Here is a 27,508-nt window from a genome sequence, read left to right as displayed (position 1 = left end):
GGAAGTATAATTTTAGGTTCATGTTAAAAGCCATCATGGATTCATTGTCTTTTCTTTAGCTCAAGTACAAACAGAGTGGGAAGAAGGGTATGTCCCAAAGTGTCTATTCCGTACTAGCAGATACCATGGAGACCCAATTTGTCAAAAATGTTTCTGAACTGCAAAGTCAGGTGAGAAGAGCAGCCGGTTCACATAGATTTTCGTACTTCAATGACAATGTTTGTGAGAGAAGCAATTTCCAGATTTTATGGCTGTTGCCGAAGATAAACCTCTGATATGGAGTTGAAGTCAATCACAGTATATGTTGTTTATCTGCATTGGTTTGAATGATTTTCTTTCAGACTAAGTACAAGAAGGCAGGGAAGAATAAGGCAAAGTCTCTCTACTCTGTGTTGCCAGAGACTCTGGAGATCCAACATGCCAAGCAGGTCTCCCAGCTTCAGAGCCAGGTACAGGCCTAGAGCACGAACACTGACGTCCCCTCACCACACTTATAGAACATCTCTGCTTTATCAGTAGCACGGCCAATGAAATAAGCACTTACTGTAGGGGCGAACCCTAACTTCCAATTATTTTATCTTATTCATGCATTGATGTCTATAGACGGGTTGGTTGTTTAGCAACAAAACCGACACATGCGCAACTATGGGGCAAAACAGACGGGGTAGTCTTAGTTTGTTGACAACATGTAAACTATATTTTATCTCCAATGTTTATTGAAAACATAAATACATTAGCATATTGAGCACTTCTTGTCTCTCAAATACATCGTTACAGTTGTTGGTTAGCTAGCTAACGAATTTTGGTCATAATATCTTGTTCTTGATACCATGTCTTATTTAGAGATGTTTTGACTCATTTCATGTCAATGCTAATATTAATATTATTAGCATTAACATGAAATCAGTCAAAACACCTCAAAACAAGATATGGTATCAAGAACAAGATAAAACAAGCTGACAGGAGACACGTACGATTCTTGTCATTGTTGATAGATACAGTGGGGCAAAAAAGTATTTAGTCAGCCACCAGTTGTGCAAGTTCTCCCACTTAAAAATATGAGAGAGGCCTGTAATTTTCATCATAGGTACACTTCAACTATGACAGACAAAATGAGAAAAAAAATCCAGAAAATCATATTGTAGGATTTTTATTTGCAAATTATTGTGGAATATAAGTATTTGGTCAATAACAAATGTTTATCTCAATACTTTGTTATATACCCTTTGTTGGCAATGACAGAGGTCAAATGTTTTCTGTAAGTCTTCACAAGGTTTTCACACACTGTTGCTGGTATTTTGGCCCATTCCTCCATGCAGATCTCCTCTAGAGCAGTGATGTTTTGGGGCTGTTGCTGGGCAACACAGACTTTCAACTCCCTCCAAAGATTTTCTATGGGGTTGAGATCTGGAGACTGGCTAGGCCACTCCAGGACCTTGAAATGCTTCTTACGAAGCCACTCCTTCGATGCCCGGGCGGTGTGTTTGGGATCATTGTCATGCTGAAAGACCCAGCCACGTTTCATCTTCAATGCCCTTGCTGATGGTAGGCTTTGTTACTTTGGTCCCAGCTCTCTGCAGGTCATTCACTAGGTCCCCCTGTGTTGTTCTGGGATTTTTGCTCACCGTTCCTGTGATCATTTTGACCCCACGGGGTGAGATCTTGCGTGGAGCCCCAGATCGAGGGAGATTATCAGTGGTCTTGTATGTCTTCCATTTCCTAATAATTGCTCCCACAGTTGATTTCTTCAAACCAAGCTGCTTACCTATTGCAGATTCAGTCTTCCCAGCCTGGTGCAGGTCTACAATTTTGTTTCTGGTGTCTTTTGACAGCTCTTTGGTCTTGGCTATAGTGGAGTTTGGAGTGTGACTGTTTGAGGTTGTGGACAGGTATCTTTTATACTGATAACAAGTTCAAACAGGTGCCATTAATACAGGTAACGAGTGGAGGACAGAGGAGCCTCTTAAAGAAGAAGTTACAGGTCTGTGAGAGCCAGAAATCTTGCTTGTTTGTAGGTGACCAAATACTTATTTTCCACCATAATTTGCAAATAAATTCATTAAAAATCCTACAATGTGATTTTCTGGATTTTTCTCATTTTGTCTGTCATAGTTGAAGTGTACCTATGATTAAAATTACAGGCCTCTCTCATATTTTTAAGTGGGAGAACTTGCACAATTGGTGGCTGACTAAATACTTTTTTGCCCCACTGTATCTGATCATCCAGAATCACCACAACATATGAACTTCTTCCCCATTTAAAGCGTGTGCATCATTTTCATGGTGTTGTCAGCTAACCCATCAGTGGAAATTTGACTTCAGTAGATGTTAGGATTCCCCATTTAGTCCCACACTCTTTCTAATGACTAAGTAAGTTAAAATTGAGGTTTAATTACATTTCAATTCTGGTAATTCAATATTGTGTTGTAGCTAGAAATGCTACATCAATGATTTTGCTTCCTCTATTCCAGCTCAAATACAAGGATGCCGGGAAAAGGGAGATGTCCACTTCTCTTTACTCTGTTCTCCCCGAGACAGCAGAGACTCATTTAGCCAAAGAGCACTCTGAAATGCTGAGCGAGGTACAAAATAGTATAGTCATGCCAACACAACAGTCAAATACTGTGGATTCTGCCTCCTCTCATGTCCTCCATTTTACTGATCAACAATTAAATGTATTGATTAGACAGAAGCATTTAAATAGAGTTTTCGTATGTGCCTATTGAAATAGGGACATGAAACATGCATTATGACTTCGTTCTAGGTGAAGTATAAAAAGGAGGGTAAAGAAGGCATTTCCTCAAGCCTTTATTCTCTACTCCCGGAAACAGCAGACACTCAGTTTGCCAAACAGATGTCAGAAATACAGAGTGAGGTACAGCATCTGTTTTACCACTAAATCAACTATTTGACTATTTCTGGTTTATTCTCGTTTGCAAAAAGATGTTATGCGTGTGTTGTTGTCAGGTTCTTGTGAATTTGTTTCCTCTCTTTACGAATGTCACAAAAAAAGTTACTATTCTGAAATTATTTAGTAATTTCCTTCATGTATTTCCATGTCAACCTTTCAATTTCTCAAAACCAAAAATGACTTGCTCTTAAACCTTTGGGGATATGTTTTGTACTTTTCCAGTTAAAGTACAAAAGATACATTGAGGAACTGCCCGATACCTTGTACGCACTACTGCCTGAAACCATGGAGACCAAGTTCGCAAAAGAAATGACTCAAGAAATGTCTCAGGTGGGGCTCACAGGGTTGTTTTAAAATGTGTGATAAAAAAAAGCAACTCCACTCACACAAACTAAGCTGTTGTCCTGAAATGTCATTTGCTTTTCATGGCCAACAGTAACAGCTTGCTCCATCTTGGTAAAATAAATATATATAAAAATGTACCTTTTAGATTTGATTGGGTAGCTTGTGACTTGTAGCTTGTGTGTGGAATTATTCCTCTTCTTGATTTCTTCTGAAAGCCTTTACTGTGCTGGTTGTAGCTAAGTCAAAACTACTGCATTGCAAACAGTTAATAAAGGAGTTGTAGACTATTAGAATGTCATGGTGAAGTTTGGATAGGGGAAGAAATATAGCCATAAATGATGACCTTAACATAGACTTTAAACAGAGACTAAGTTGAACGGTCTATTTTGGTGGTAGGGTATTGGCTTGGGCTGTGGGGTCTGTTTAAAGACAGGCAGGTTGGTGGTAGGGTATTGGCTTGGGCTGTGGGGGTCAGTTTAAAGACAGGCAGGTCGAGAGATAAGAGGAGACACTTAGAGGGAGGATGGACAGTCGAGGCCCATGTGTATGGAACTGATAATAACCACCAATGGCATTCAATGACAGTCAATAATTGCCACTGACTCTAGAACTGAGATTTGCAAATGAATGTGTGTGTGTGTGGGCGGCAGGCCAAGTACAAGGAGGCAGGCAAGCAGCAGGCCTCCACTTCTCTCTACTCCATCTTACCAGAGACTTTGGAGACCCAGCATGCCAAAGAGGCCTCCCAGCTACAGAGCAAGGTGAGTCACACACACACACATAATTCATGGGGTCTGTATTCGAGTGCTTTATATGCTACCAGTGCTTTTTTGCATCATGCCTTTTTCTGGCTGATAATGAGCTTTTACAACATTCAGTACTTCTTTTTTTTTGACAGAATAACTATAAAGAGGGAGGCAAAAAGGACATGTCAACTTCCTTGTATTCTCAACTTCCTGACACAATAGAGATCCAGTTTGCCCGAGAGCTTACAGAGCTCCAAAGTGAGGTAGCTAGCTAGAACACTTCAAATCATCTTACTGGGATTCTGTCTACTAAGCTTATTTGCACCAATGCAATCCATGTCATCATTTGGTTACATCATCTAAAGGAACAAGTGTAATGCTTTTTTTATGTCCATCAGAACAAGTATAAAGAAGATGGGAAAAGGAGTCTTTCGACAAGCGTTTATTCTCAACTAGCAGAGACCAAGGAGACGCAGTTTTTGAATGCCGTTTCTCAACTCCAGAGTGAGGTAAGACTTTAGATAACAGACTTTGGTGACACTACTTGAACCCTTCATCATGGGCGAAACAACAGTGTCGTGTTTTATGTTGCCCAACAGATTATTAATACAGTCGTGACAGCTGGTGTCGGATTATGGCAACTGATTTTACACTGTTATGACAGCAACGATGTTTATACCAGCTAAATGGCGTAGCAAACAAATGTATTGTGTAATGACTGTGTAAAGTACGTTTTAATAAACTGATTGTTTAAGACATCTGTTATGTCATGACGGATGGTCTGTTATGTCATGACGGATGGTCTGTTATGTCATGACGGATGGTCCATGACGGATGGTCTACGTAAAATGTAACCGACTTTTTCAAGATTTGAGTGGAAAACTTTTAGGAAGCACGTAAAGATGTAGCAGACCTTGGAAACTAAAAAAACATAACTTTGTGTTTTAGAAAAAGTATAGAGAGGCAGCAAAGAAGCAAATATCTCTCTATGCCACCTTACCAGAGACTTTGGAGACCCAGCACGCCAAAGAGGCTTCTCTGCTACAGAGTGAGGTAGATTAACAGTGTACTTTTACACACCTACCGTCACATGTACACTTATATACAGTATACTTTCATATGTAGTGTACAAGTATGGTTAAGGTATAGTTTATTACACTGATACAGTATTCCATACATTAAGACGTTATGCCTCATATAGATATATTCATCTATTCAGATCCTCTAGTATCCCTCAGAATAAATATGTTTTCTGATCGTAATCATCATGATCACCATAGACGTTGTTTTTCCTTCTCTAGCTGAAATACAAGCAAGGTGGCACAAAGGGGTCCTCCAGTTCTCTGTACTCCCTGCTCCCAGAAACGACAGAGACCCAACTAGCCAAAGAGCACCGGGATATTTATAGTGAGGTAAGGCATCATGAAAAACGTATGTCAACAAGCCTTTTTGCAAAAACATCCATTTAAAAGACACATTACCTGGATCCACAGAAATCAAAGAGATGTGTTTTTCAGGTGAAATACAAAGAGGATGGTAAACAGAAGCTTTCCAACAGCCTGTATTCCTTGCTGCCAGAAACAGCGGACACACAATTTGCCAAGCAGCAATCAGAATTCCGAAGTGAGGTAAAGTTTTTTTTTTTTGTTGCTCAGATTACTTTACTGTTTCATTTTGATTAGTCAATGTAGAATGTCTATCTATACCTGTTCCATAAAAGTTATGTGTTGTAAAATATTCCTTCTAATGTCTAGCTGAAACACTCACAAAGAAAAAATGTGTGTGCATGTAGTTCTTCATTTTGATCATGTTACTATAGGAATCATTTGTTTGTGTCTCCTTGCATTCACTCATTACCAACTGAAACAGTTTAATCTTGATTTTCAATCCTGACAAAAATACTTTATTCATTTTTGTCAACACTTTCTGTACCTTTCAGCAAAATTACAAAAGTGACACCCAGGAACTGTCCAATTGCTTATACGCACTACTGCCTGAAACCATGGGGACCAAGTTCGCTAAAGAAATGTCTCAAGAAATGTCTCAGGTGCGGCTCACAGTGTTGTTCTACTAACTGTGTGATGAAAAACCAGCAGCTTCCATCACACTCCTGCGTGGTATCACAGCAGATGCCTCCTCTATCTCCTCTCTTAAATAGACGTAGACAACCTGCCTTATTGATAAGCATGTCTCTCTATGCTCTCTTCTTAAGTGGTGAAAGAGACGGTGATAAGATACAGTGACAATGTTTATTCCGGGAAGTGCATTTAGCAAGTCAATGAAAAGAGGGAACATTTTATTCAGCACATTGTAATTCATAAGTTGTATGTCAATGTTGATATAAGAAATTACTCATTACCTATTATGTGGGATAATATCATGTTGTATTTTGTCTTCTAGTCTAAATATAAGGAGGCAGGGAAGAAAGAGGCCTCCACTTCTCTCTACTCCACCTTACCAGAGACTTTGGAGACCCAGCACGCCAAAGAGGCTTCCCAGCTACAGAGTGAGGTAAAGGTCTATTTACCTCATACTATATTCCACCAATTCTAAGATTAGACATAAAGGCGGTGTTTTTAACCGTACTTACTCATTTTGAAATAAATGCTGTGCTAAGTGAAAATATCATCCTAGGGCTTAATGAGGGCTCCAATTTGTTGTCTTTCCAGAACAAGTACAAGGAGAATGTGAAACTGACCCAGTCCAGTAGTCTGTACTCTCAGCTCCCCCAGACTACAGAGACCCAGTTTGCTGCCAAAGTCTCTGACCTACAGAGCGAGGTAAAGAACAAACAGACAAAGCTTGGGCTTAACACTAGTGACAGTGAACGTTTTTATTATTGATTATATTATTGATTATTTCTAAGTCACCCCCAATAACACCTGACTAACAACACTCTGCAGATCCCCAGTGTCTAAATCCAAAAGTCAAACTGAGTCCAATTCTTGGTTTCTTCCCATTGGTGTCCTAGAACAAGTACAAAGAGGAAGGTAAGAAGAGTATCTCTACCTGCATTTACTCTCAACTACCAGAGACCAAACAGACCCAGTTTGTGAAGGCTGTGACCGAACTTCAGAGTGAGGTTAGACTTGGACGCTCTTGATTGTTTTGCCACTTCCTTTCTATTTAGTTGCTGTCTCAAGTATACTGAACAATAATAATTACAGACAAAAGTTATGTTCTGGCAAGTTCCAATGACTACACTGTTTGGCAGTATTTACCAACTCCAGTCCTCCAGTAACCCCAACAGTACACATTTTTTGTTGTAGCACAGGACAAGCACACCTGATTCAACTTGTCAACTACTCATCAAACCTTCAATTAGGTGAATCAGGTGAGTTTGTCTGGGGATAGAACAAAAATGTGTGCTGTTGGGGTACTGGAGGACCGGAGTTGGAAAACACAGCTGATAAATAGATATGGTAGATATCATCTCTATTTGATAACAGTTAGTGTGCTGACAAGGAAATTCAGAAATAACATGATTGTTTTCATTGCGTCGCAGACTAAATATAAGGAAGCAGGGAAGAAAGAGGCCTCCAGTTGTCTCTACGCCCTGTTACCAGAGACTATGGAGACCCAGCACGCCAAAGAGGCTTCTCTGTTACAGAGTGAGGTAGACAAGTCAACAATGTTATCAGTCTCAGGTGTCCTCAGTTGTACGGAATTAGCATTCCCAATAAAACAGCATTTCTTAATAATTTTTCATTGAAATTGAAGCATACACACACCTCTTCTTCTCCAGAATAAGTACAAAGAAGGCGGTAAAAAGGAGAGTTTGACCTGCCTGTACTCTCAGCTTCCAGAAACCACTGAGATTCAGTTTGCTAAAACAGTGACAGAACTGCAGAGTGAGGTGGGTGGATGGATGGATGTTACTGTAGTTAGTACAACAGGCTATGATAATGGACTGATACAAGATCAAAATGGCAGTTTTGTTCTGAACTTGTTGTGTCTTTCAGAATAAATACAAACAGAAAGGGAAACAGGAGATATCCAGCAGCATTTTCTCCCAGCTGCCGCGGACAAAGGAGATAGAGTTTGCCAAACAGATTTCAGAAATGCAGAGCGAGGTAAACTAGGCGCGCACGTGTGTCAATATGTCTTTACTCTGTGTATGCCGTATACGTTGAGTGTATGCCGTATACGTTGAGTGTATGCCGTATACGTTGAGTGTATGCCGTATACGTTTTGTACATGCATTTAAAAATCAAATGTACTCTATATTTCTATTTGTGTGAAAATATATACATAGTATATTTTACAAAACATTTATGAAGAAAATATATGCTGTGTAATATATGCATTTTCAGATCATATGTACTGTAAATTTGAATGTATGTGTTCTTGAAAAAGATATACAGTTGAAGTCGGAAGTTTACATACACTTAGCTTGGAGTCATTAAAACTCGTGTCTCAACCACTCCACAAATTTCTTGTTAACAAACTATAGTTTTGGCAAGTCGGTTGGGACATCTACTTTGTGCATGACACAAGTCATTTTTCCAACTATTGTTTACAGACTATTATTATTATTTCACTTATAATTCACTGTATCGCAATTCCATTGGGTCAGAAGTTTACATACATTAAGTTCACTGTGCCTTTAAACAGCTTGGAAAATTCCAGAAAAGGATGTCATGGCTTTAGAAGCTTCTGATAGGCTAATTTACATGATTTGAGTCAATTGGAGGTGTACCTGTGGATGTATTTCAAAGCCTACCTTCAAACTCAGTGTCTCTTTGCTTGACATCATAGGAAAATCAAAAGAAATCACCTCAGAACAAAAATTGTAGACCTCCACAAGTCTGGTTCATCCTTGGGAGCAATTTCCAAATGCTTGAAGGTACCACGTTCATCTGTACAAACAATAGTACGCAAGTATTAACACCATGGGACCACGCAGTCATTATACCGCTCAGGAAGGAGAAGCATTCAGTCTCCTAGAGATGAACGTACTTTGGTGCGAATAGTGCAAGTCAATCCCAGAACAACAGCAAAGGACCTTGTGAAGATGCTGGAGGAAGCAGGTACGAAAGTATCTATATCCACAGTAAAACGAGTCCTATATTGACATAACCTGAAAGGCCGCTCAGCAAGGAAGAAGCCACTGCTCCAAAGCCAGACTACGGTTTGCAACTGCACATGGGGACAAAGATCATATTTTTTGGAGAAATGTCCTCTGGTCTGATGTAAGAAAAATATAACTGTTTGGCCATAATAACCATTGTTATGTTTGGAGGAAAAAGGTGGATGCTTGCAAGCCGAAGAACACCATCCCAACAGTGAAGCACGGGGATGGCAGCATCATGTTGTCAGGGTGCTTTGCTGCAGGAGGGACTGGTGAACTTCACAAAATAGATGACAACATGAGGCAGGAAAATGATGTGGATATAGTGAAGTAACCTCTCAAGACATCAGTCAGGAAGTTAATGCTTGGTCGCAAATGGCTCTTCCAAATGGACAATGACCCCAAGCATATTTCCAAAGTTATGGCTTAAGGACAACAAAGTCAAGGTATTGGAGTAGCCATCACAAAGATCTGACCTCAACCCCATAGAAAATTTGTGGGCAGAACTGAAAAAGCGTGTGCGAGCAAGGAGACCTACAAACCTGACTCAGTTACACCAGCTCTGTCAGGAGGAATGGGACAAAATTCACCCAACTTATTGTGGAAGGCTACCTGAAACGTTTGACCCAAGTTAAACAATTAAAAGGCAATGCTACCAAATACTAATTGAGTGTATGTAAACTTCTGACCTACTGGGAATGTGATGAAAGAAATAAAAGCTGAAAATAAATCATTCTCTCTACTATTATTCTAACATTTCTCATTCTTAAAATAAAGTGTTGATCCTAACTGACCTAAGAAAGGGAATTTTTACTCTGATTAAATGTCAGGAATTGTGAAAAACTGAGTTTAAATGAATTTGGCTAAGGTGTATGTAAACTTCCGACTTCAAGTGTACATAGAATGGTATATATTTTTCAAACATTCTGGTTGGGTTTTGGGGGGGGTATCCTTTTTGATTTTCAGCAAAATTACAAAAGTGACACCCAGGAACATTCCAATTGCTTGTACGCACTACTGCCTGAAACCATGGAGACTAAGTTTGCTAAAGAAATGTCTCAAGAGATGTCTCAGGTGCGGCTCACAGTGTTGTTCTACTAACTGTGTGATGAAAAACCAGCAGCTTCAATCACACTCTTGCAGAATGGCTCTATATTAGTCATAGATTTACCATATCAACTACTGCAGCCAGCATCAAATAGCTCAAATATTCCAGTTGTTGCTTCTATGCTGAGTTTTTTCTAGATGGATTCTTGGTGGAGTTGAGAGGAAGGATCATCAGAGCCATGAAGAGTTCACAATGTTGTTGTTGTTGTTTTCAGAGGAAATACAAAGAAGCTGGGAAAAAGGAGATGGGCAACTCTCTGTACTCCCTCATGCCCCAGACCAGTGAGATCCAGCATGCCAAAGAGCTCTCCCAGCTCTACAGCCAGGTATACTGGGTGGGTGGGTGCGTTGTTTATAATACATATTGTCAAACAGTTTGTGCCATGAGGTTCCCTTCTTGTTTCAGAAAAGCTACAAAGAAGAGGGTAGGAAGGACACAGGCCACAGTCTGTACTCACAGATGCCCCAGACCATTGAGACTGCATTTGCTAAAGAAGTGGCAAAGCACCAGAGTGATGTAAGCATGCCAGTATCTGGTCCACAGCTGTAGTCCATGTTTCTGTCTGTTTTTTGTGTCCAGCTTGATGCTATGATATACCTGAATATCATCAAGTCTGAGACACCTGCTAAAGGAGGATAGCATAACTATGTGCTGGATCAGTGCTCATACAGAAGTCCAGGTGGAATGCCCTGTAATTTGAGTGGAACACACAGCCCAACCAATCCCTTACCCCTAATACTCTTCAGTGCCAATGGATTGGACAAGGGATTGGGTATCAAGGTGCCCAACCAGGCGTGAGGCTGAGGGGAACAGCTGTGATGTCTACTGTTCTGCAGGCAGACCCACTGACCCAGACACACCTCCTCTGTCTGTCTCAGTCCACTCTCTGTCGGGCTCAGTCTGTCTCTGTCTCTCTCTGTCTGGCTCTGTCTCTCTGTCTCTCTCTCATTGGCTCAGTCTTTCTCTGTCTCACTCTCTGTCTCAGTCCACTGTCTGTCTCTGTTTCTCTCTGATTGGCTCAGTCTCTCTCTGTCCCAGTCTCGGTCTGGCTCAGTCCACTCTATGTCTCTGTCTCTCAGTCCGCTCTCTGTCTCTGTCTGTATCTCTCTCCCTAACACCGATCAGAGGTTTGAGGTGATCAACATATGCTTAGTGTATTATTCAGATTTGTATTTCTACACAACCCACTTGATCTATTCTTCCATCACTCCATTTCCCAAAGAGCTATAACACTGGCGCCCATCGCCTCTCAGTGCCCTGTGACTGGTTCATACCAGAGGTATCATACCTGGATAACGAGCGGTTATTCTTTAGCTGCATATTGTTAACGTTCACCATCCTGCTAAATGATTAACACTTAGATGGGAATCTTGTGTACTGTGTGTGGGTGGGTGATGTATCCATTCCAGGGTCTCATGTAATCAGCACGTTGAATAAGTAATGGTTTTCTGGCCCTTCTCTCTGGTCTGTCGTCCTCTCCAGAAACTGTACAAGGAGAAGTACAACGCGGAGAAAGGCCAGTCCACTTACACCACCATGGAGACCTTACCAGAGGTCTCCCACGCTATGGAAGTCAACAAACAGCAGAGCGAAGTAATTACCCACAATGCATTTCCCCTGATACAAACTGTTTTATGTTTATAATGAAGGAATAGTGAATAAGAGAGACAGGACAGTAAGGAGGAGGGTTTGTTAGAAGGGAGTTGGCCAGATTTGAACCTGGTTACATGTACTCTAAGGCAGCAGCGGTAACTATTATATAGCTATAGGTCACACAAGCTACAATCATGGGAAATGTTCTGGTTTAGACTAGCTAGTTGTTGTCACTTGTGCTGTATAAAATACATTTGTCTGAAGTTTTAGTCAACGTGGATATGAATCCATGGGAAAATGAAGTGCACACAAATGCAGATTTGATCCACATTCTGCATGCTTGGTTGAGGTCAGGGATTTTTGTGTGCCAATATCCCATAATGGATTCTGAGGCCCCTCTGGCCACGTTGCTCATTTGAGAGTTGTCAGTATGCATCAACATCACCCAGGGAAAAGTGGGCCAAAGGATCCGACTGATCGTTCCCATTGATCGTTCTAATGTCTATCACTAGGCTTAATCTCTCTGTTACAGAAATATCAACCAGTGAGGAGACATTGCATTTTGACACAGAATGTTACAGTACACAAATGATGATGATAAACTGAATGCCCCTGAAATGCCAAAAAATTAATCGCTCTGCAAATAATCCTAACACTTCCTTCCTTCCTCCCTGCCTTCAGGTCAACTACAGGACAGGAAAACAGGAACACCACAATTTCACCACGTTGGCGGACAGACCTGATATCCTGAACGCCAAACAGGCCACTGAATTGGCCAGCGACGTGAGTTCATGTCAAATCAAGCTTTTTCTGAAGTGCATTTACAGCAAATACAATATAATATATACAGTTGAAGTCGGAAGTTTACATACACTTAGGTTGGAGTCATTAAAACTTGTTTTTCAACCACTCCACACATTTCTTATTAAACAAACTATAGTTTTGGCAAGTCGGTTAGGACATCTACTTTGTACATGACACAGGTAATTTTTCCAACAATTGTTTACAGACAAATTATTTCACTTATAATTCACTGTATCATAATTCCAGTGGGTCAGAAGTTTACATACATTAAGTTCACTGTGCCTTTAAACAGCTTGGAAAATTCCAGAAAATGATGTCATGGCTTTAGAAGCCTCTGATAGGCTAATTGATATAATTTGAGTCAATTGGGGGTGTACCTGTGGATGTATTTCAAGGCCTACCTTCAAACCCAGTGCCTCTTTGCTTGACATCATGGGAAAATCAAAAGAAATCAGCCAAGACCCCAGAACAAAGATTGTAGACCTCCACAAGTCTGGTTCATCCTTGGGAGCAATTTCCAAATGCCTGAAGGTACCACGTTCATCTGTACAAACAATAGTACGCAAGTATAAACACCATGGGACCTCTCAGCCGTCATACCGCACAGGAAGGAGACGTGTTCTGTCTCCTAGAGATGAACATACTTTGTGCAAAAAGTACAAATCAATCCCAGAACAACAGTAAAGGACCTTGTGAAGATGCTGGAGGAAACAGGTACAAAAGTATCTATATCCACAGTAAAACGAGTCCTATATCGACATAACTGCCATAAAAAAGCCAAACTTCACCCAATTTATTGTGGAAGGCTACCCAAAATGTTTGACCCAAGTTCAACAAATGTAAGGCAATGCTATCAAATACTAATTGAGTGTATGTAAACTTCTGACCCACTGGGAATGTGATGAAAGAAATAAAAGCTGAAATAGATAATTCTCTCTACTATTATTCTGACATTTCACATTCTTAAAAAAAAGTGGTGATCCTAACTGACCTAGACAAGGAATTTTTACTCTGATTAAATGTCAGGAATTGTGAAAAACTGAGTTTAAATGTATTTGGCTAAGGTGTATGTAAACTTCTGACTTCAACTGTATATATATTCTATTTTTTACTCTTTGGTTTTTTTAATGAAAAGGTGTTGGACATGGTGTTGATTTACCTCACTCTAGTCCCAAGATTAGACGAGGGTCACACTTTAGATTCAGAACTAGATAGATGTTAATGATTCATATCTAAGCAAAGTCCGACTAAATAATGGTGATAAAAGGACCTTACATCATGTGTTCTGCCATAAACGTTATTGCCACCCTTTATATAGCATATGATAACTGCTTGTGAATAATGTCTGAAACATCTTTATAGTTCTTATGAAGGGTTTATGAAGGCTTTATTAAGCAGTTCATTTACAGTGGGGCACACAACTTTGCTTGTGCTGTGTGGGTGAGGCAGTGTGTGTGGGTAGCAGCACTCATCAAATATTCAACACCTCCACTGCTCTACCACCACATCGACAGTCCCAGTCCTGGTCCCTAGCTGGGATCTCTCTCTCATACACACAGTCTGTTTCATTTAGGGAGAAGCCCATGAACATAACACGGAGAGAATACATACTGAATAGCAAAGTTAGCCCTTTCATAGTGTGTCTCTGCTTGCCCTTGTTTCTCTGGTTCCTCTGGCTCACAGGTGTCCTATAGGAGTAAAACTAAGCATGAAATCTACAATGATGTCCTGGGAAGATCTGATATCGAGCATGCCAAAGTGGCCTCCAAACTCGCTAGCCTGGTAAGATAATAAAACATTCCATATATATGTGTGTGTGTGTGTGTGTGTGTGTGTGTGTGTGTGTGTGTGTGTGTGTGTGTGTGTGTGTGTGTACTACTGTTTTACATTTTATAACCAGGTATTGTACCATTGACTGGAGAATTAGTTTGTCTCCAACCATAAAGGGAAGGAGCTAAGGAAAGGATACAATGAAAAGAGATGGTTTAAGTGTATTGCGACAACCATGCATCTCGATACTGTTCTGACATACCCTTCTGCCATTGTTAATGAGACAAGGGAAGGAGACCATTTTATTGAGACGGGGCCATGCAGTTTTTAGTGTTCTGTCCTTCGGCCACTGTTTAATGAAAGGACATTCATGCCTGGCCTGGTCCCAGACCTGCTGGGTCCCCTGGTTTAGCACCACAGATGTGCTTTGTCATGACTGCTGGGCGGAGAGCTGAATGGGGAGGAGGGGGAGGTGGAATGCTGAGGGGGAGAAAGATGGGAGGATAAGGGGGTAATGGTGTGTGTGCCTCATCACTTCTGCTGTCTTTGTGTGTACTCACATATCTCTGTCTCACTCTCTCCCTCTCACTCACACACACACACACACACACACACACACACACATAACACACATCAGGTGCACTACAAGGAGAAGTTTGAGAGGGAGTTCAAGGGTCAGAAGCCCCAGTACAACCCCAGCAACTGTGTGTCCTTCAAACACACACAGGCTGCCCACGCTCTCACCAGCCAGGTGGGTTTCCAACGCACCCTGTCCGTCCCCACACAAACCCCAGTCACGTGGTGCACTTACAGTTGAAGTTGGAAGTTTACATACACCTTAGCCAAATATATTTTAACTCAGTTTTTCACAATTCCTGACATTTAATCCTGGTAAAAATTCCTTGTCTTATGTCAGTTAGGATCACAACTTTATTTTGAGAATGTGAAATGTCAGAATAATAGAAGAGAGAATGATTTATTTCAGCTTTTATTTCTTTCATCACATTCCCAGTGGGTCAGAAGTTTACATACACTCAATTAGTATTTGGTAGCATTGCCTTTAAATTGTTTAACTTGGGTCAAACGTTTCCGATAATCTTCCACAAGCCTCCCACAATAAGTTGGGTGAATTTTGGCCCATTTCTCCTGACAGAGCTGGTGTAACTGAGTCAGGTTTGTAGGCCTCCTTGCTCGCACATGCTTTTTCAGTTCTGTCCACAAAGTTTCTATGGGATTGAGGTCAGGGCTTTGTGATGGCCACTCCAATACCTTGACTTTGTTGTCCTTATGAGGCTATTTTGCCACAACTTTGGAAGTATGTTTGGGGTCATTGTCCATTTGGAAGACCCATTTGCGACCAAGCTTTAACTTCCTGACTGATGTCTTGAGATGTTGCTTCAATATATCCACATAATTTTCCTCCCTCATGATGCCATCTATTTTGGGAAGTGCACCAGTCCCGCCTGCAGCAAAGCACCCCCACAACATGATGCTGCCACCCCCCTGCTTCATGGTTGGGATGGTGTTCTTCGGCTTGCAGGCCTCCCCCTTTTTCCTCCAAACATAATGATGGTCGTTAAGTTCTATTTTTATTTCATCAGACCAGAGGACATTTCTCCAAAAAGTACAATCTTTGTCCCCATGTGCAGTTGCAAACCATAGTCTGGCTTTTTATGGCAGTTTTGGAGCTGTGGCTTCTTCCTTGCTGAGCGGCCTTTCAGGTTATGTCGATATAGGACTTGTCTTACTGTGGATATAGATACTTTTGTACCTGTTTCCTCCAGCATCTTCACAAGGTCATTTTCTGTTGTTCTGGGATTGACTTGCACTTTTTGCACCAAAGTATTTTCATCTCTAGGAGACAGAAGCTCCTTCCTGAGCGTTATGACGGTTGCGTGGTCCCATGGTGTTTATACTTGCGTGCTATTGTTTGTACAGATGAACGTGGTACCTTCAGGCATTTGGAAATTGCTCCCAAGGATGAACCAGACTTGTGGAGGTCGACAATTTTTGTTCTGAGGTCTTGGCTGATTTATTTTGATTTTCCCATGATGTCAAGCAAAGAGGCACTGAGTTTGAAGGTAGGCCTTGAAATACATCCACAGGTACACCTTCAATTTACTCAATTGTTGTCAATTAGCCTATCAGAAGCTTTTAAAGCCATGACATAATTTTCTGGAATTTTCCAAGCTGTTTATAGACATAGTCAACTTAATGTATGTAAACTTCTGACCCAATGGAATTGTGATACAGTGAATTATAAGTGAAATAATCTGTCTGTAAACAATTGTTGGAAAAATGACTTGCTTGTGTCATGCACGAAATAGATGTCCTAACCAACTTGCCAAAACAATAGTTTGTTAACAAGAAACTTGTAGAGTGGTTGAAAAACGAGTTTTAATGACTCCAATCTAAGTGTATGTAAACTTCCGACTTCAACTATATACCCTTTTCACACTATTGCACCGGCCCAAACTGTGCTGTGCTGACTCTGATTTTCTTCCCACATTGTCCTTTCCAACACAGTTCTGGCCATTATGGTGGATGCATAACCTGGGGCATGTTCAGCAGGACGCAACTTTCAGATAGAAATAAGCTATGTAGAACAGTCGTGTTTTTCTACATGCCTCTCTGACATGTAGAATAAGGAATCACGCCGGCTCTATTTGTAGCATTTCTATCTGCAACGTTCAACAACGTTTGGCTACTGAATGTGGCAGCTCAGCTGTGCTCGGCTCAGTAGTTGGGTAATACAGTACACTCCTCCAATGTCCCTTCAGAAACAGCCTGGAAATGGAACCTCAATGGGACACCCCCCTCAGCTCCTCTCCAGTCTCCTGGGTTTGTTCCATTGAGGTTCCTATGTTTTATTGCTTTCATCGTGCACTTAGCTAAAATTTAGGCTGCCGTGTTAGCAGTTTCCATGGGAACCTTTTAAAGGCAAATGGAGGGTTTGGATGAAACTAAAGAGAGTGGGGCCCTTTGGATGAGAAGCTGTAGCCTGCGCTGTGAGGATGAAAGTTCCCATGTCAGACGTCTTAGGATTTGAGAACAGATTTCCTGTGTATTTACCAGGGTTGGTGTTAATGTCATCTCAATTCAGTCAATTCAGGAAGTGAATTGACATTGAAAGCATCCTCACTAAAAACAATGGGCCATTTTTGTTGACTTGAATTCAAACGAGAATAGACCCCAAGCCAGTTGTACCACTCCCGTGGGGATGAGTGAGGTGAATCCTCTGTTTACCTCACAGAATCCTCACATTGCTTCCTCGTCCATGCCTTGCACCCCCCCGCATGTGAAGGACAACACTCATTTCAGGAAGGTTTCTATCTGTGTTTGTTTGTTCTCTACAGGTGAAGTATAAGATCAACCAGAACCAGGTGATCGAGGGATCCATGGACCTGCCCAACCTACTACAGCTGAAACACGCTCTACACGCCAGCAAGCTGCAGAGCAACGTAAATGTTTCCCTCTCCCTGATACAGATCAGAACGTCTAGTAACCCTCCTAGAGAGCCGCCGAATATGCACTGTGCAGGCTTTTGATCCAGCCCTGCTCTAACAAACACCTGTCCTCTGTCTATTCAGATAGAGTACAAGAAGAAGTACGAGCAGTCTAAGGGACACTACCATATAGCACTGGACACAGCAGAACAGCTCCACCACAGGGAGAATGCGGTACTGCACAGCCAGGTGGGTATAGTAAGAGACTCCTCACGCTGTGGTCTATACTACCATGGGGTTTACTGAAACAATGTTTCAACGCTGAGGGTGAAAACATCTAAATGAGCCTGAGGTGGAACGGCGTGGATCTCCCGGATGTTTTTTAAAAAGACAACTGGCCTGTGTGGCTCTGTTGGATAAGGGTGGCGTTAGCAGCAAGGTTGTAGGTTCACCTCCTGCAGGAATCACATACACACACAACAAATGTATGCACTCCCTGTACTGTAAGGTACATATATTATACTGTATATTATAACTCCCACACACGTTATTGATCGTCAATGTTTCTGCCTCTTGTGGTTTAATGGATGTGCTTCCCTAACAGGTGAAATACAAGGAAGAGTATGAGAGAAACAAAGGCAAGTCCCAGATGGAGTTTGTGGACACACAGACTTACAGAGTGTCCAAGGAGGCTCAGAAAATGCAAAGCGAGGTGGGTGACACCTGCCTTTACTGTAATGATGTAACATGCTAAAGTGTGTGTGTGTGTGTGTGTGTGTGTGTGTGTGTGTGTGTGTGTGTGTGTGTGTGGTAATGACAGAAGGGTGATGGCGTGCCTTTTTTCCCCCACTGACATCAGAGAGAGTACAGGAAGGAATATGATGACCACATCCGGGGCAAGGCCCTAGTGGATGTTGACCTGACCCCTGGATACCTGACTGCCCGCCACGCCAGCAACGTCCTGAGTGAGGTCTGTGCCAACATAGCCCGCTATGATATTTTAAAGGGATAGTTCATCTCAAAATCACATGTCTCTATACTTCAAATGTGGTCTTAAGTCTATGGTCTGAGTCCATTTTGCCATCTGCTGAAATGCACCATCTACACATAGATTCAGTTAGAATTCAAAAACATTTGCTTGATTGGGAATGTCCATTCTAGTAATGATATTTCTATGGCTGGTGCCTACAGAAGGAGTACAGGAGAGAAGGACTGGAGGTGAAGGGGAGGGGGCTCTCAGGGCTGGGATTGGAGGACACACCAGAACTAATACGGGCTAAAAACGCCAGCCACATCCTCAATGAGGTACAGTTTTGCTTCAAAACTCATCTTTCACTTTCACAGTTTTTTTACTTCTTGGAATTTACACACACACACACTTCACTTTTGTGACGCACAATATCACACCATCATTACATTATGTGAGAATTAAGCAGTGTTGAATCTGTCCCTCTAGAAAGAGTACCGCAAGGACCTGGAGATTGACATCATGGGTAAAGGCATGGAGATCAGTGGTGACGTGTTGGAGATGCAGAGGGCCAAGAAGGCCACAGAGTTAACCAGCCAGGTAGGGCCGAACCCATACCGCTAGTTAACCAGCCAGGTAGGGCCCAACCCATACCGCTAGTTAACCAGCCAGGTAGGGCCCAACCCATACCGCTAGTTAACCAGCCAGGTAGGGCCCAACCCATACCGCTAGTTAACCAGCCTGGTAGGGCCCAAGCCATACCGCTAGTTAACCAGCCTGGTAGGGCCCAACCCATACCACTAGTTAACCAGCCAGGTAGGGCCCAACCCATACCACTAGTTAACCAGCCAGGTAGGGCCCAACCCATACCGCTAGTTAACCAGCCAGGTAGGGCCCAACCCATACCACTAGTTAGGCCCACCTCCATTTCTCTACCTAGCCCCTACAACTTTGGTCTGCATAGGTAAAAGCATTATGGTGGAAGCTCTGCTTAGTCTTAATAGGAGTCTAAGTAGAGCCATCATCATATTGCTTACAACTATCCAAAGCCTTTGGTATATGTAGACCCTAGGAGGCTGGTGGGGTGAGTTATAGGAGGATGGGCTCATTGTAATGGCTGGAATGTTATAAATGGAATGGCATCAAACACATGGAAACCACGTTAATTAATTCCTTTCCAACCATTACAATGAGCCCACCCTCCTATAACTGCTCCCACCAGCCTCTTCTGAACTAGACAGGAGAGACCAAAGGGTTAGAGGCTGAAATGGAACCAGTCACATTTGTCATATTTTAAATTCTCAATATTTTAAATGTGACGCAGCAGTAAAGTATCACATCTGCTTTGTGGCAGTTTTTTCCATCTGAGAACACCTGCTCTCATTTACAGACCTGCCCACAGTAATACTAATCAGCTCCACAGTCATTATAATCAGGTAAAATAACAGGCAGCAGATGGACCCGTCCAGCCTCAGGGCTCCATTACATAACCGCAACGCACACAGACAACGTATGGTCTTCCCTCATCACTTATAGATGAGCCTAAGCATCGTCGGTCTGCATCGCTGTCTTATGAAACCACCTCATAAAGCATTCATTTTAGAGACTATATTGTGTCTATTTAGTTTCACTCTAAAACAAAACCTTCATTTGAGACCTTGATCGTGTTCATTGGGACACACAGTAGCAAACGTTATGCAACAGGAAACGAAAACCAGTGTTACTGGCATGATGCTTTTATTATCCTGTTGTTGCTAAGCTAACCTAAGTCTGTTAGTGTACTGTAAGTGTTAGTCTTGGTTTGACTTTTTCAGGCCTCCTACAAGCAGACAGCCCAGCTGAGGGAGAGCTCGTACGGTACGGTGACGGACACACCAGAACTACTGCACGCCGCCTACATGAAAGATGTCTACAGTCAGGTAGGGCTACCTCTCAGTACTGCATGCCACCATGAGTAGCCCTTTATGTTGCACTAATGAATGGGACATGTGCTTTAATGGAGTGTCAATCTCTCGGCTTTATGCAGAAGAAGTACAAGGATGAAGCAGAGAAGCTGAAGGGTTCGTATGGGTTCGACACCCCCGAGATGGAGAGAGTGAAGAACAACCAGAGAAACATCAGCTCAGTGAGGGACACAGTACACACACACACACACACTTTTATAACTTGCAGTATTATCTGTCTACACAGTTGCCCTTTTGCTCTAAACCTCCAGTGTCGGTACGCTTGGGACTCAAAGCTGCACAGAAGCCTGATGTCTTCTGTCACCGACACGCCAGAAATCATCCTCGCCAGAGAGAACACAAAGAAAATCAGTGATGTAAGATGTAGTCCTTTGTTCTACACAACCATGTACTGTACATATAGGCCTTGGATCTTATGAACTACAGTATGTTGCTGTAAGTTAGATCTGAACCTAGATTTGAGCCTAGATCTGAACCTAGATCTGAATCTAGATCTGAACTTTCTTATTTTAACAAGGTCTTCAATATTATGATGAGTGTTGATGGGAATTATTTTGATGACCTTTGTACGGTGAGCAAGTTAACAGGGCCGCTGTAAGATTGTGTGACGGCTCTGCTCCATGTCCAGGTGAAATACAGAGAGGGGGTGGGGAGCGGGACGGCAGTCATGGAAACCCTTGACACGGAGAGGGTCCGCAGGAACCAGGAGAACATCAGCTCGGTGAGAACCTTGTCTGACCTTTGACCTCACAGGAAGGGCTTGTTTTGAAAACTGGTTTCATCTGGTTTTGTTTGGGTTTTCTACAGCTTCATTGCTGCAAACTAAAAATGACAAACTGCAGACACACTGAACAACCATTTAGTTACTGATACAATGCCTACCATTGAATTTGCTCCTGGCATTACATTTAAACTCCTCAAAAGATACAGGCCCTTGGTTTGTTATTGAACACTATTTTGGATGGAAAACTCTGTCTTGTCCCGCCTGACACAGACTGCCTTTCACACTGGTCCTGGTCCAGTCATTACAGCCATTAGTGGACCCTGCTGAACAATCCCCCATTGAGGGAGCAGAGCAGACGGGAGGGAGGGACACAGGGTCCCAGCTAGGCAGCCCAGGACCTCTGGAGCCGTGGCAACTGAACCCGGGACACTGTTTTCACCCAGCTGCCAATCACTAATGATACCTAGGAGGCAAAATCTGGCATGGGACGTCATAATAATGTAATATTCTGGTTGCAAACTGGTTTTCTGGTTGTGGAGACAGATAAACTCTGACTTGTGAATGTTGTTTTAATGTTGTGTGAATGTCGTGTGACCACAGGTGAAGTATAAAAAGCAGCTGCAGGCCACCAGTGTGGGAGTCACCCCAGAGTTGGAGAGAGTCCGTCAGAACCAGGAGAACATCAGCTCGGCAAGTCACATAGGATGCACCTGAAATGACAACCTTCCAGGGGAGGATGACTCATAAAAATGACTGAAACGTAGCAAATGGAATGACATCAAACCATTCCACAAATTCCTCTCCAGTCATTACCCGTTCTCCCTGATTAAGGTGCCACTGATTCTGGTCAGATGAGCTTTCATATCAGGGGCATCAAACTCATTTTGGCCTGTGGGCCGCATCAGGTCTTCACCGAGGTCCGTGGGGCCACACTTAAAATCGGTCAGTAACCTCCTGTGCAACAAGTATGTGGGCTCTGACTGCAAGCAGTGCCCTATGTCGTGGAAATGGCACTACATTTTAGATTCAACAAAACCCAGGTGGGAGTGTGCTGGTGAGGATGACCATGCTTATCTTTTGTGTGTTCCAGGTGAAGTACCAGCGCGGGATGAAAGAGATGAAGGGCCGGTCCTGCAACGAGTTGGACACGCCCGAACTGAGGCGTGTCAGGAAGTCCCAGAACGATATCTCCATGGTAGAGCTCAGGTTACCATGGCGGTTGCGTAGACCATGGAGCGAGTTAACACGTGTCAAGCACACTGCGGGTGGGACTGCTGCACTTTTAACCCACAGAGCTAAAGAGTTAACAGCATGGCTGTTACCATTCATGATGGAGCCCTAATGAGCGTGTGTTTGTGAGCGTGTCTGTGAGTGTGTGTTTTACTAATAAAAATATTTTTACATGGTTACTTGTGTGGAGTTTTTTTGCATACTGACCAAAATGCACCCTTTTCTGTCTGACCAAAATGCACACTGTGTGTGTGTGTGTGTGTGTGTGTGTGTGTGTGTGTGTGTGTGCATCGGCACATGTGTTTTTGTGCGTTTGACAGAGGATTTGCCTGGTGTGAGACGATTTCACAAATGTGTTAATGCATATCAATAATGTTCCTCTCATTAAGCTGCCACATAAAACTCTGACTTGTTATCGTGAAGCTGAAAAGGTGCCCCCCATATTTGCTTTGCCAGGCGAAATACCACGAGGACTTTGAGCGGACTAGGGGCCGAGGCTGCACCCCAGTGATGGAGGACCAAAGCATGGAGAGAATGCACCACCGGAACAAGCTGATGATGAGCGAGGCAGCCTACAAGGGAGTGCACCCACAGGTGGTGGAGATGGACAGGAGACCTGGAGGCATCATCGTAGGTGAGCAGCACACAAAATGGCAGGCACCCCCATGTCCTCAAAAAGGATTTGACCTTAAAGTCAGGGAAATGAATTGATCTAATCTTTGAAGAGTCCAGGGAATTTGTGATGTCCTTTGAACAAGGTTTTTCAATTACATTTGCTGTCTAGTGTCTAGCAATTAGGGGTTGTTTAGTGTCAGTGACAACAAGGATCCAAGCCCAGATGTGTCCACGTTACATTTGTGGAAACAGAAAATATCCATTGTGACAAGTTTCTCACTCTGCAGATGGAAGCTCCACATTGGACTCTACTCACCTGGCCCGAAACTGTATGTGTTTACTCTCTGTAATCTACATGACTTAAGCTGTGGATTTCTGTTGTCTTCCTGTCTTTTCTCTGTAAGTCTAAATGACCTTTTCCCCTGTCAAAGACCTTAAGGTGTGGCGGACGGACCCAGGCTCAATCTTTGACTTTGACCCTGTGGAGGATAACATTCAGTCTAAAAGTCTCCACAGACTGTCTGGTACTACAAAACCCTACAACATGCTTTCATCTCCCTCCACACTTTCCTGTATCCTCCTCCTGCTCCACTCATCTCTTCTACATTCTACATTCATTTCCTCCTCCTTACGTTCTCTGTTTATTTTCTTTCCATTGCCTCGCTCTGTTATTTTCCTCACTGTTGTTTTTCCTACTGTCTCTGTCGCCCTCTTGTGGCTGTGCATCAGAGCGTGCGAGCCGCCTCACCCGGCAGCAGTCTCAGCAGTCGGTGCACTCGCAGGCCCAGTCCGTGAGTTCACTGGCCTCTGCCTCTGACCTGTGGGACAAAAGCCTGTCTGTCTGCAGCAGCAGCTCCGCACTGCAGTCCCAGGACAGAGGTAGTAAGAGCTCAGTCAGAAAAATGTAAACATATAGACATTTAGAAATTAGATTTTTGACATTTTAGGTCATACAGATGCTTGGACTTGTGAGTCAACACACCAATAACAAGCACGTGTGTACACACGTACACACACGTACACACACACACACACACACACACACACACACATACACACATATACACACACACACATACACACATACACACACATACGGTGGAAGGAGTAGACATAATTCATTCACCCATTGACTATCAGTGTGACTCCTGATTCCCTCTTACCTAACTCCTCTCCCAGCACGTGTCTGACCAACAGAATGCCTCCCTCGCCCTTCTCTATACAACCTGACCAACAGCCCACTGACATGAGGTACACAGGAGTCCCTAATCCAATGCTTGAAATCCTCCTAGGGTTTTGACGATGGTTGTGATGTTTAACTGTTTTAATTCTAACTCTCTCACAGTTCTCTTCCCTGCCCACAGACGTACTTAACAGTCAGTAACTATTTGATTGATTTCCAGGTCAACTGGGGATGGCATGGTTCCATTTAGATTTCTTTGTGATGTTCTAACAATCACCTAGTATGCGCAGTGCGACTCAAAGGAGAAAAACTGTTTTGAGCAATAAATGAAAGGTCTCAAAATGTTGTTATCAATGTCTATGTGTCTTCCTGTCTGTCTTTGACGACAAGCTCCTGTGCTACCTGGGGCGTACCATCAGAGTGCTCAGCAGCAGCAGCATGGGTATGGCTACATGCACCAGACCAGCATGTCCTCTGTGAGGTCTGTGCAGTCCCCCCCATCTGTCACCATGGTGAGTTCCAATGCAAGCAGTCTATTATTGTCATTTTTTGGAATTCCTACGGGATCTTATTTGTATGCCATGGTCAATTCAATTAGGAAATTATCCAAAATATGTCAGTCAAATATTTGTTGACGAAAATAAACCAAAAAATATTCACACAGTCAACTACTTGTGTGCCGTGATATTTATGTTGTACTATTAATGTTGTAGACACAAACCCACATGATTAACATTGTTCCCACTCCTCCCGTTCAGAGAGTGTACCGGGCGCTGTACGACTACTCAGCGCAGGACCACGACGAGGTGTCCTTCCGCGACGGTGACGTCATCGTCAACGCTCAGCCCATCGACGAGGGCTGGATGTACGGCACCGTGCAGAGGACCGGCAAATCAGGCATGCTCCCCGCCAACTACGTGGAGTGCTTCAACTAAGGGATTCATCTCAATAGTCTTCAAGTGGTTTTCTTTCCTCTCCCCTTGTCTCCTCTCCTCCATCTGCAATGATTGAATAGGTGGAAGGGATAAGGTGGATTGGATGCCTACTGGGAAATTGACTTTCACCAGTCCAGTTCTTTTCATGTCAGTACAGATGAAGGAGAGGAGATGAGGAAAGGAGGCTACTCCAGATTATTGAGATGCACCCAAGGGCTAGCCTTACCATGGTGTAGGCAGAGTCCATTCCGCAAGTGTCTGTTTTAAGCTTGGTCCTGGAGAGCTGCATCAGTAAGATACATGAATTGAATGAGTTGTTCAATTTACCTTGTCTAGACTACAGGCACCAACTATCATAGCCACACTATCCGCTGAAAATTATGTTTAAAGTAATCATGTAATACGTTTTGCTTTTGGTTTCATTTAAGACATTGGTGGCTTGCCCCACGTGATCAGAGTTCATGAAAATTGTTTATATAATTCAATCAGAGAATTGCAGCCTTCAAATAGACAACATTAGCAGACAAAAATACATATTCACTGGAATGCAGTCGAAAACATGTTTCACACAATAGAAAGCACATTTGAATTTATTAGGCAGTGCAGTTTCTTTTCGTTTCACACAGGTAACAGTGTTGTGTTGACTTCATGATTCCAAAAGTGCAGTTTTGCAGCACAACAACAATAATGTTTTCGTCTTGTCCTGGAAAAGTGCTTCGCGGGTTTGCTTGAATAGAGCCCAACATAGTCCTCCAGGACCAGAATGGGGCCTTCTTATACTCCTTTGTATTTCATTTCTATTATTATGTTTCGCTTTTAGACATCCACACTAACTGAGTTTTATGTACAAAGGAGGGAAGGGGAGAGGGAGTTGAGGAGAAATCTGTTTCAATCAAATCCTGACAGTGATTGCCAGAAAGTTAGCTGTTTAGCTTTTGTTATCTCATTAACACTTCGCTTCGTACTGTTTCTGTCTGATGACATAAGGGCTTGGTTTAAACCAGCTCCACAAGTAAATATAGTTGATACAATCTATAGTCAACAAGTCACACAATATCACCTCTTTCTGTGAGTTTAGTGGGTTATTTTACATGTCATGTACCAGTTAAGCCTCACACAGGCTTTGATTAGCTTATGTCCACATAACTTAGAGCTAACTGGCAACATGGTTGTCATATTTCGCTATGTACACAGTTTCAAGTAACACTCAATAACGGTGTATGAAGTTGGATTGCAATCTTGACATTTCTGAACTATTGTGAACAGTATTGTGATTTATAAGCTTCTATAAAGTATACAATGATCCTATTTTACTCTTCAGGATTGCAGACACTAATGACAGTGCATGTATTGGTGCATGTTATAAATGGTTTATACCGTAATATCTTGAGGGGTGCAAAGATTATTGAATACTAGGCCTTCTGTGGCCATTCAATGACATAGTTTCTGGATACATGGTAGCTGGGGATCTCTTTAACATGTTATTGTAGATTACATGTTATCATGGAATGTGGTGGCTAATAAACAGAAATGGCTAAGTTATAAAATGGTAATATTTATTGGCCTTGAGAAAATAATGGGACAGCAAGAAACATCATAGATTTTTTTGTCCAGTGGTTCATTGCTTCGAGTAGTTCCATTTTGAAATGTCTCTGTAAAAGAACATGTTTTACTCAGTTTATACACCATCACTGAGTTTTAGTGAGATGCCACTTTTTCCTGAGTTAACCATTTGTTTTATTTTTTTGTCATTAACTGCAGTGTCACGTATTAGAAATAAAAACGCTTTGTCGACAATGATTTTGTATTTGGCTAATTCAAACTTTTTTTTATTTTTAAATTTGTTACAAAGGATTATACAAGGTCAGTGCATAAATGTACAATATTAGTGTATTGACAAGACCAACATTTGTCTAAGGTTATTGAGCTTTTATGTTGGTAATAGCATGACTTATTAAAAAGCGTATTATATTCGCTAGTACGGCTACACACCCTTTGCACTTCATATTTTGCTGCCTTAAAATGAAATCTATAAAGGGAAAACATTTGATTTTCTTTCATACCGATCTACACAACCTTCTACACGTTTAAAGTCA

The 27,508-nt window shown here is 42.3% G+C and overlaps 1 protein-coding gene across 5 annotated transcripts in view; it reads left to right on the top strand.

Moving 5' to 3' along the window:
• LOC115130159 (nebulin-like) overlaps positions 1-27,212 on the top strand; it is a 63,874-nt gene extending 36,662 nt beyond the window's left edge. Inside the window, exons 36-78 of one of the 5 annotated variants that reach the window (XR_003863740.2) lie at positions 60-170; positions 342-449; positions 2,472-2,582; positions 2,765-2,875; positions 3,134-3,241; positions 3,907-4,017; positions 4,155-4,265; positions 4,401-4,511; positions 4,951-5,055; positions 5,304-5,414; positions 5,520-5,630; positions 5,942-6,049; positions 6,403-6,513; positions 6,672-6,782; positions 6,974-7,084; positions 7,508-7,618; positions 7,748-7,858; positions 7,965-8,075; positions 10,040-10,147; positions 10,396-10,506; positions 10,587-10,697; positions 11,664-11,774; positions 12,456-12,557; positions 14,262-14,360; positions 14,986-15,099; positions 17,705-17,809; positions 17,939-18,043; positions 18,399-18,506; positions 18,654-18,764; positions 18,986-19,099; positions 19,251-19,361; positions 20,576-20,680; positions 20,788-20,886; positions 20,977-21,081; positions 21,354-21,446; positions 22,050-22,139; positions 22,540-22,644; positions 23,136-23,313; positions 23,582-23,623; positions 23,726-23,818; positions 24,024-24,173; positions 24,474-24,545; positions 24,868-24,954. Coding sequence is in view for 4 of the 5 variants with exons in the window: in XM_029660980.2 (XP_029516840.2) it covers positions 60-170; positions 342-449; positions 2,472-2,582; positions 2,765-2,875; positions 3,134-3,241; positions 3,907-4,017; positions 4,155-4,265; positions 4,401-4,511; positions 4,951-5,055; positions 5,304-5,414; positions 5,520-5,630; positions 5,942-6,049; positions 6,403-6,513; positions 6,672-6,782; positions 6,974-7,084; positions 7,508-7,618; positions 7,748-7,858; positions 7,965-8,075; positions 10,040-10,147; positions 10,396-10,506; positions 10,587-10,697; positions 11,664-11,774; positions 12,456-12,557; positions 14,262-14,360; positions 14,986-15,099; positions 17,705-17,809; positions 17,939-18,043; positions 18,399-18,506; positions 18,654-18,764; positions 18,986-19,099; positions 19,251-19,361; positions 20,576-20,680; positions 20,788-20,886; positions 20,977-21,081; positions 21,354-21,446; positions 22,050-22,139; positions 22,540-22,644; positions 23,136-23,313; positions 23,582-23,623; positions 23,726-23,818; positions 24,024-24,173; positions 24,868-24,989; positions 25,236-25,412 (4,752 nt within the window). In the remaining variant the exon portion in view is untranslated. Of the gene's footprint in view, positions 1-59; positions 171-341; positions 450-2,471; positions 2,583-2,764; positions 2,876-3,133; positions 3,242-3,906; positions 4,018-4,154; positions 4,266-4,400; positions 4,512-4,950; positions 5,056-5,303; positions 5,415-5,519; positions 5,631-5,941; positions 6,050-6,402; positions 6,514-6,671; positions 6,783-6,973; positions 7,085-7,507; positions 7,619-7,747; positions 7,859-7,964; positions 8,076-10,039; positions 10,148-10,395; positions 10,507-10,586; positions 10,698-11,663; positions 11,775-12,455; positions 12,558-14,261; positions 14,361-14,985; positions 15,100-17,704; positions 17,810-17,938; positions 18,044-18,398; positions 18,507-18,653; positions 18,765-18,985; positions 19,100-19,250; positions 19,362-20,575; positions 20,681-20,787; positions 20,887-20,976; positions 21,082-21,353; positions 21,447-22,049; positions 22,140-22,539; positions 22,645-23,135; positions 23,314-23,581; positions 23,624-23,725; positions 23,819-24,023; positions 24,174-24,473; positions 24,546-24,867; positions 24,990-25,235 lie in introns of those variants that run through there. The other 4 variants (XM_029660980.2, XM_029660982.2, XM_029660981.2 and 1 more) reach the window with 4 other exon arrangements.
• The last annotated feature ends 296 nt before the right edge of the window (positions 27,213-27,508 follow it).

Source organism: Oncorhynchus nerka, linkage group LG6, assembly GCF_034236695.1.
Source record: "Oncorhynchus nerka isolate Pitt River linkage group LG6, Oner_Uvic_2.0, whole genome shotgun sequence".
NCBI lineage: Eukaryota > Metazoa > Chordata > Actinopteri > Salmoniformes > Salmonidae > Oncorhynchus > Oncorhynchus nerka.
The sequence above is the reverse complement of the archived record's forward strand: the minus strand, read 5'-3'. Positions and strand labels throughout refer to the sequence as shown.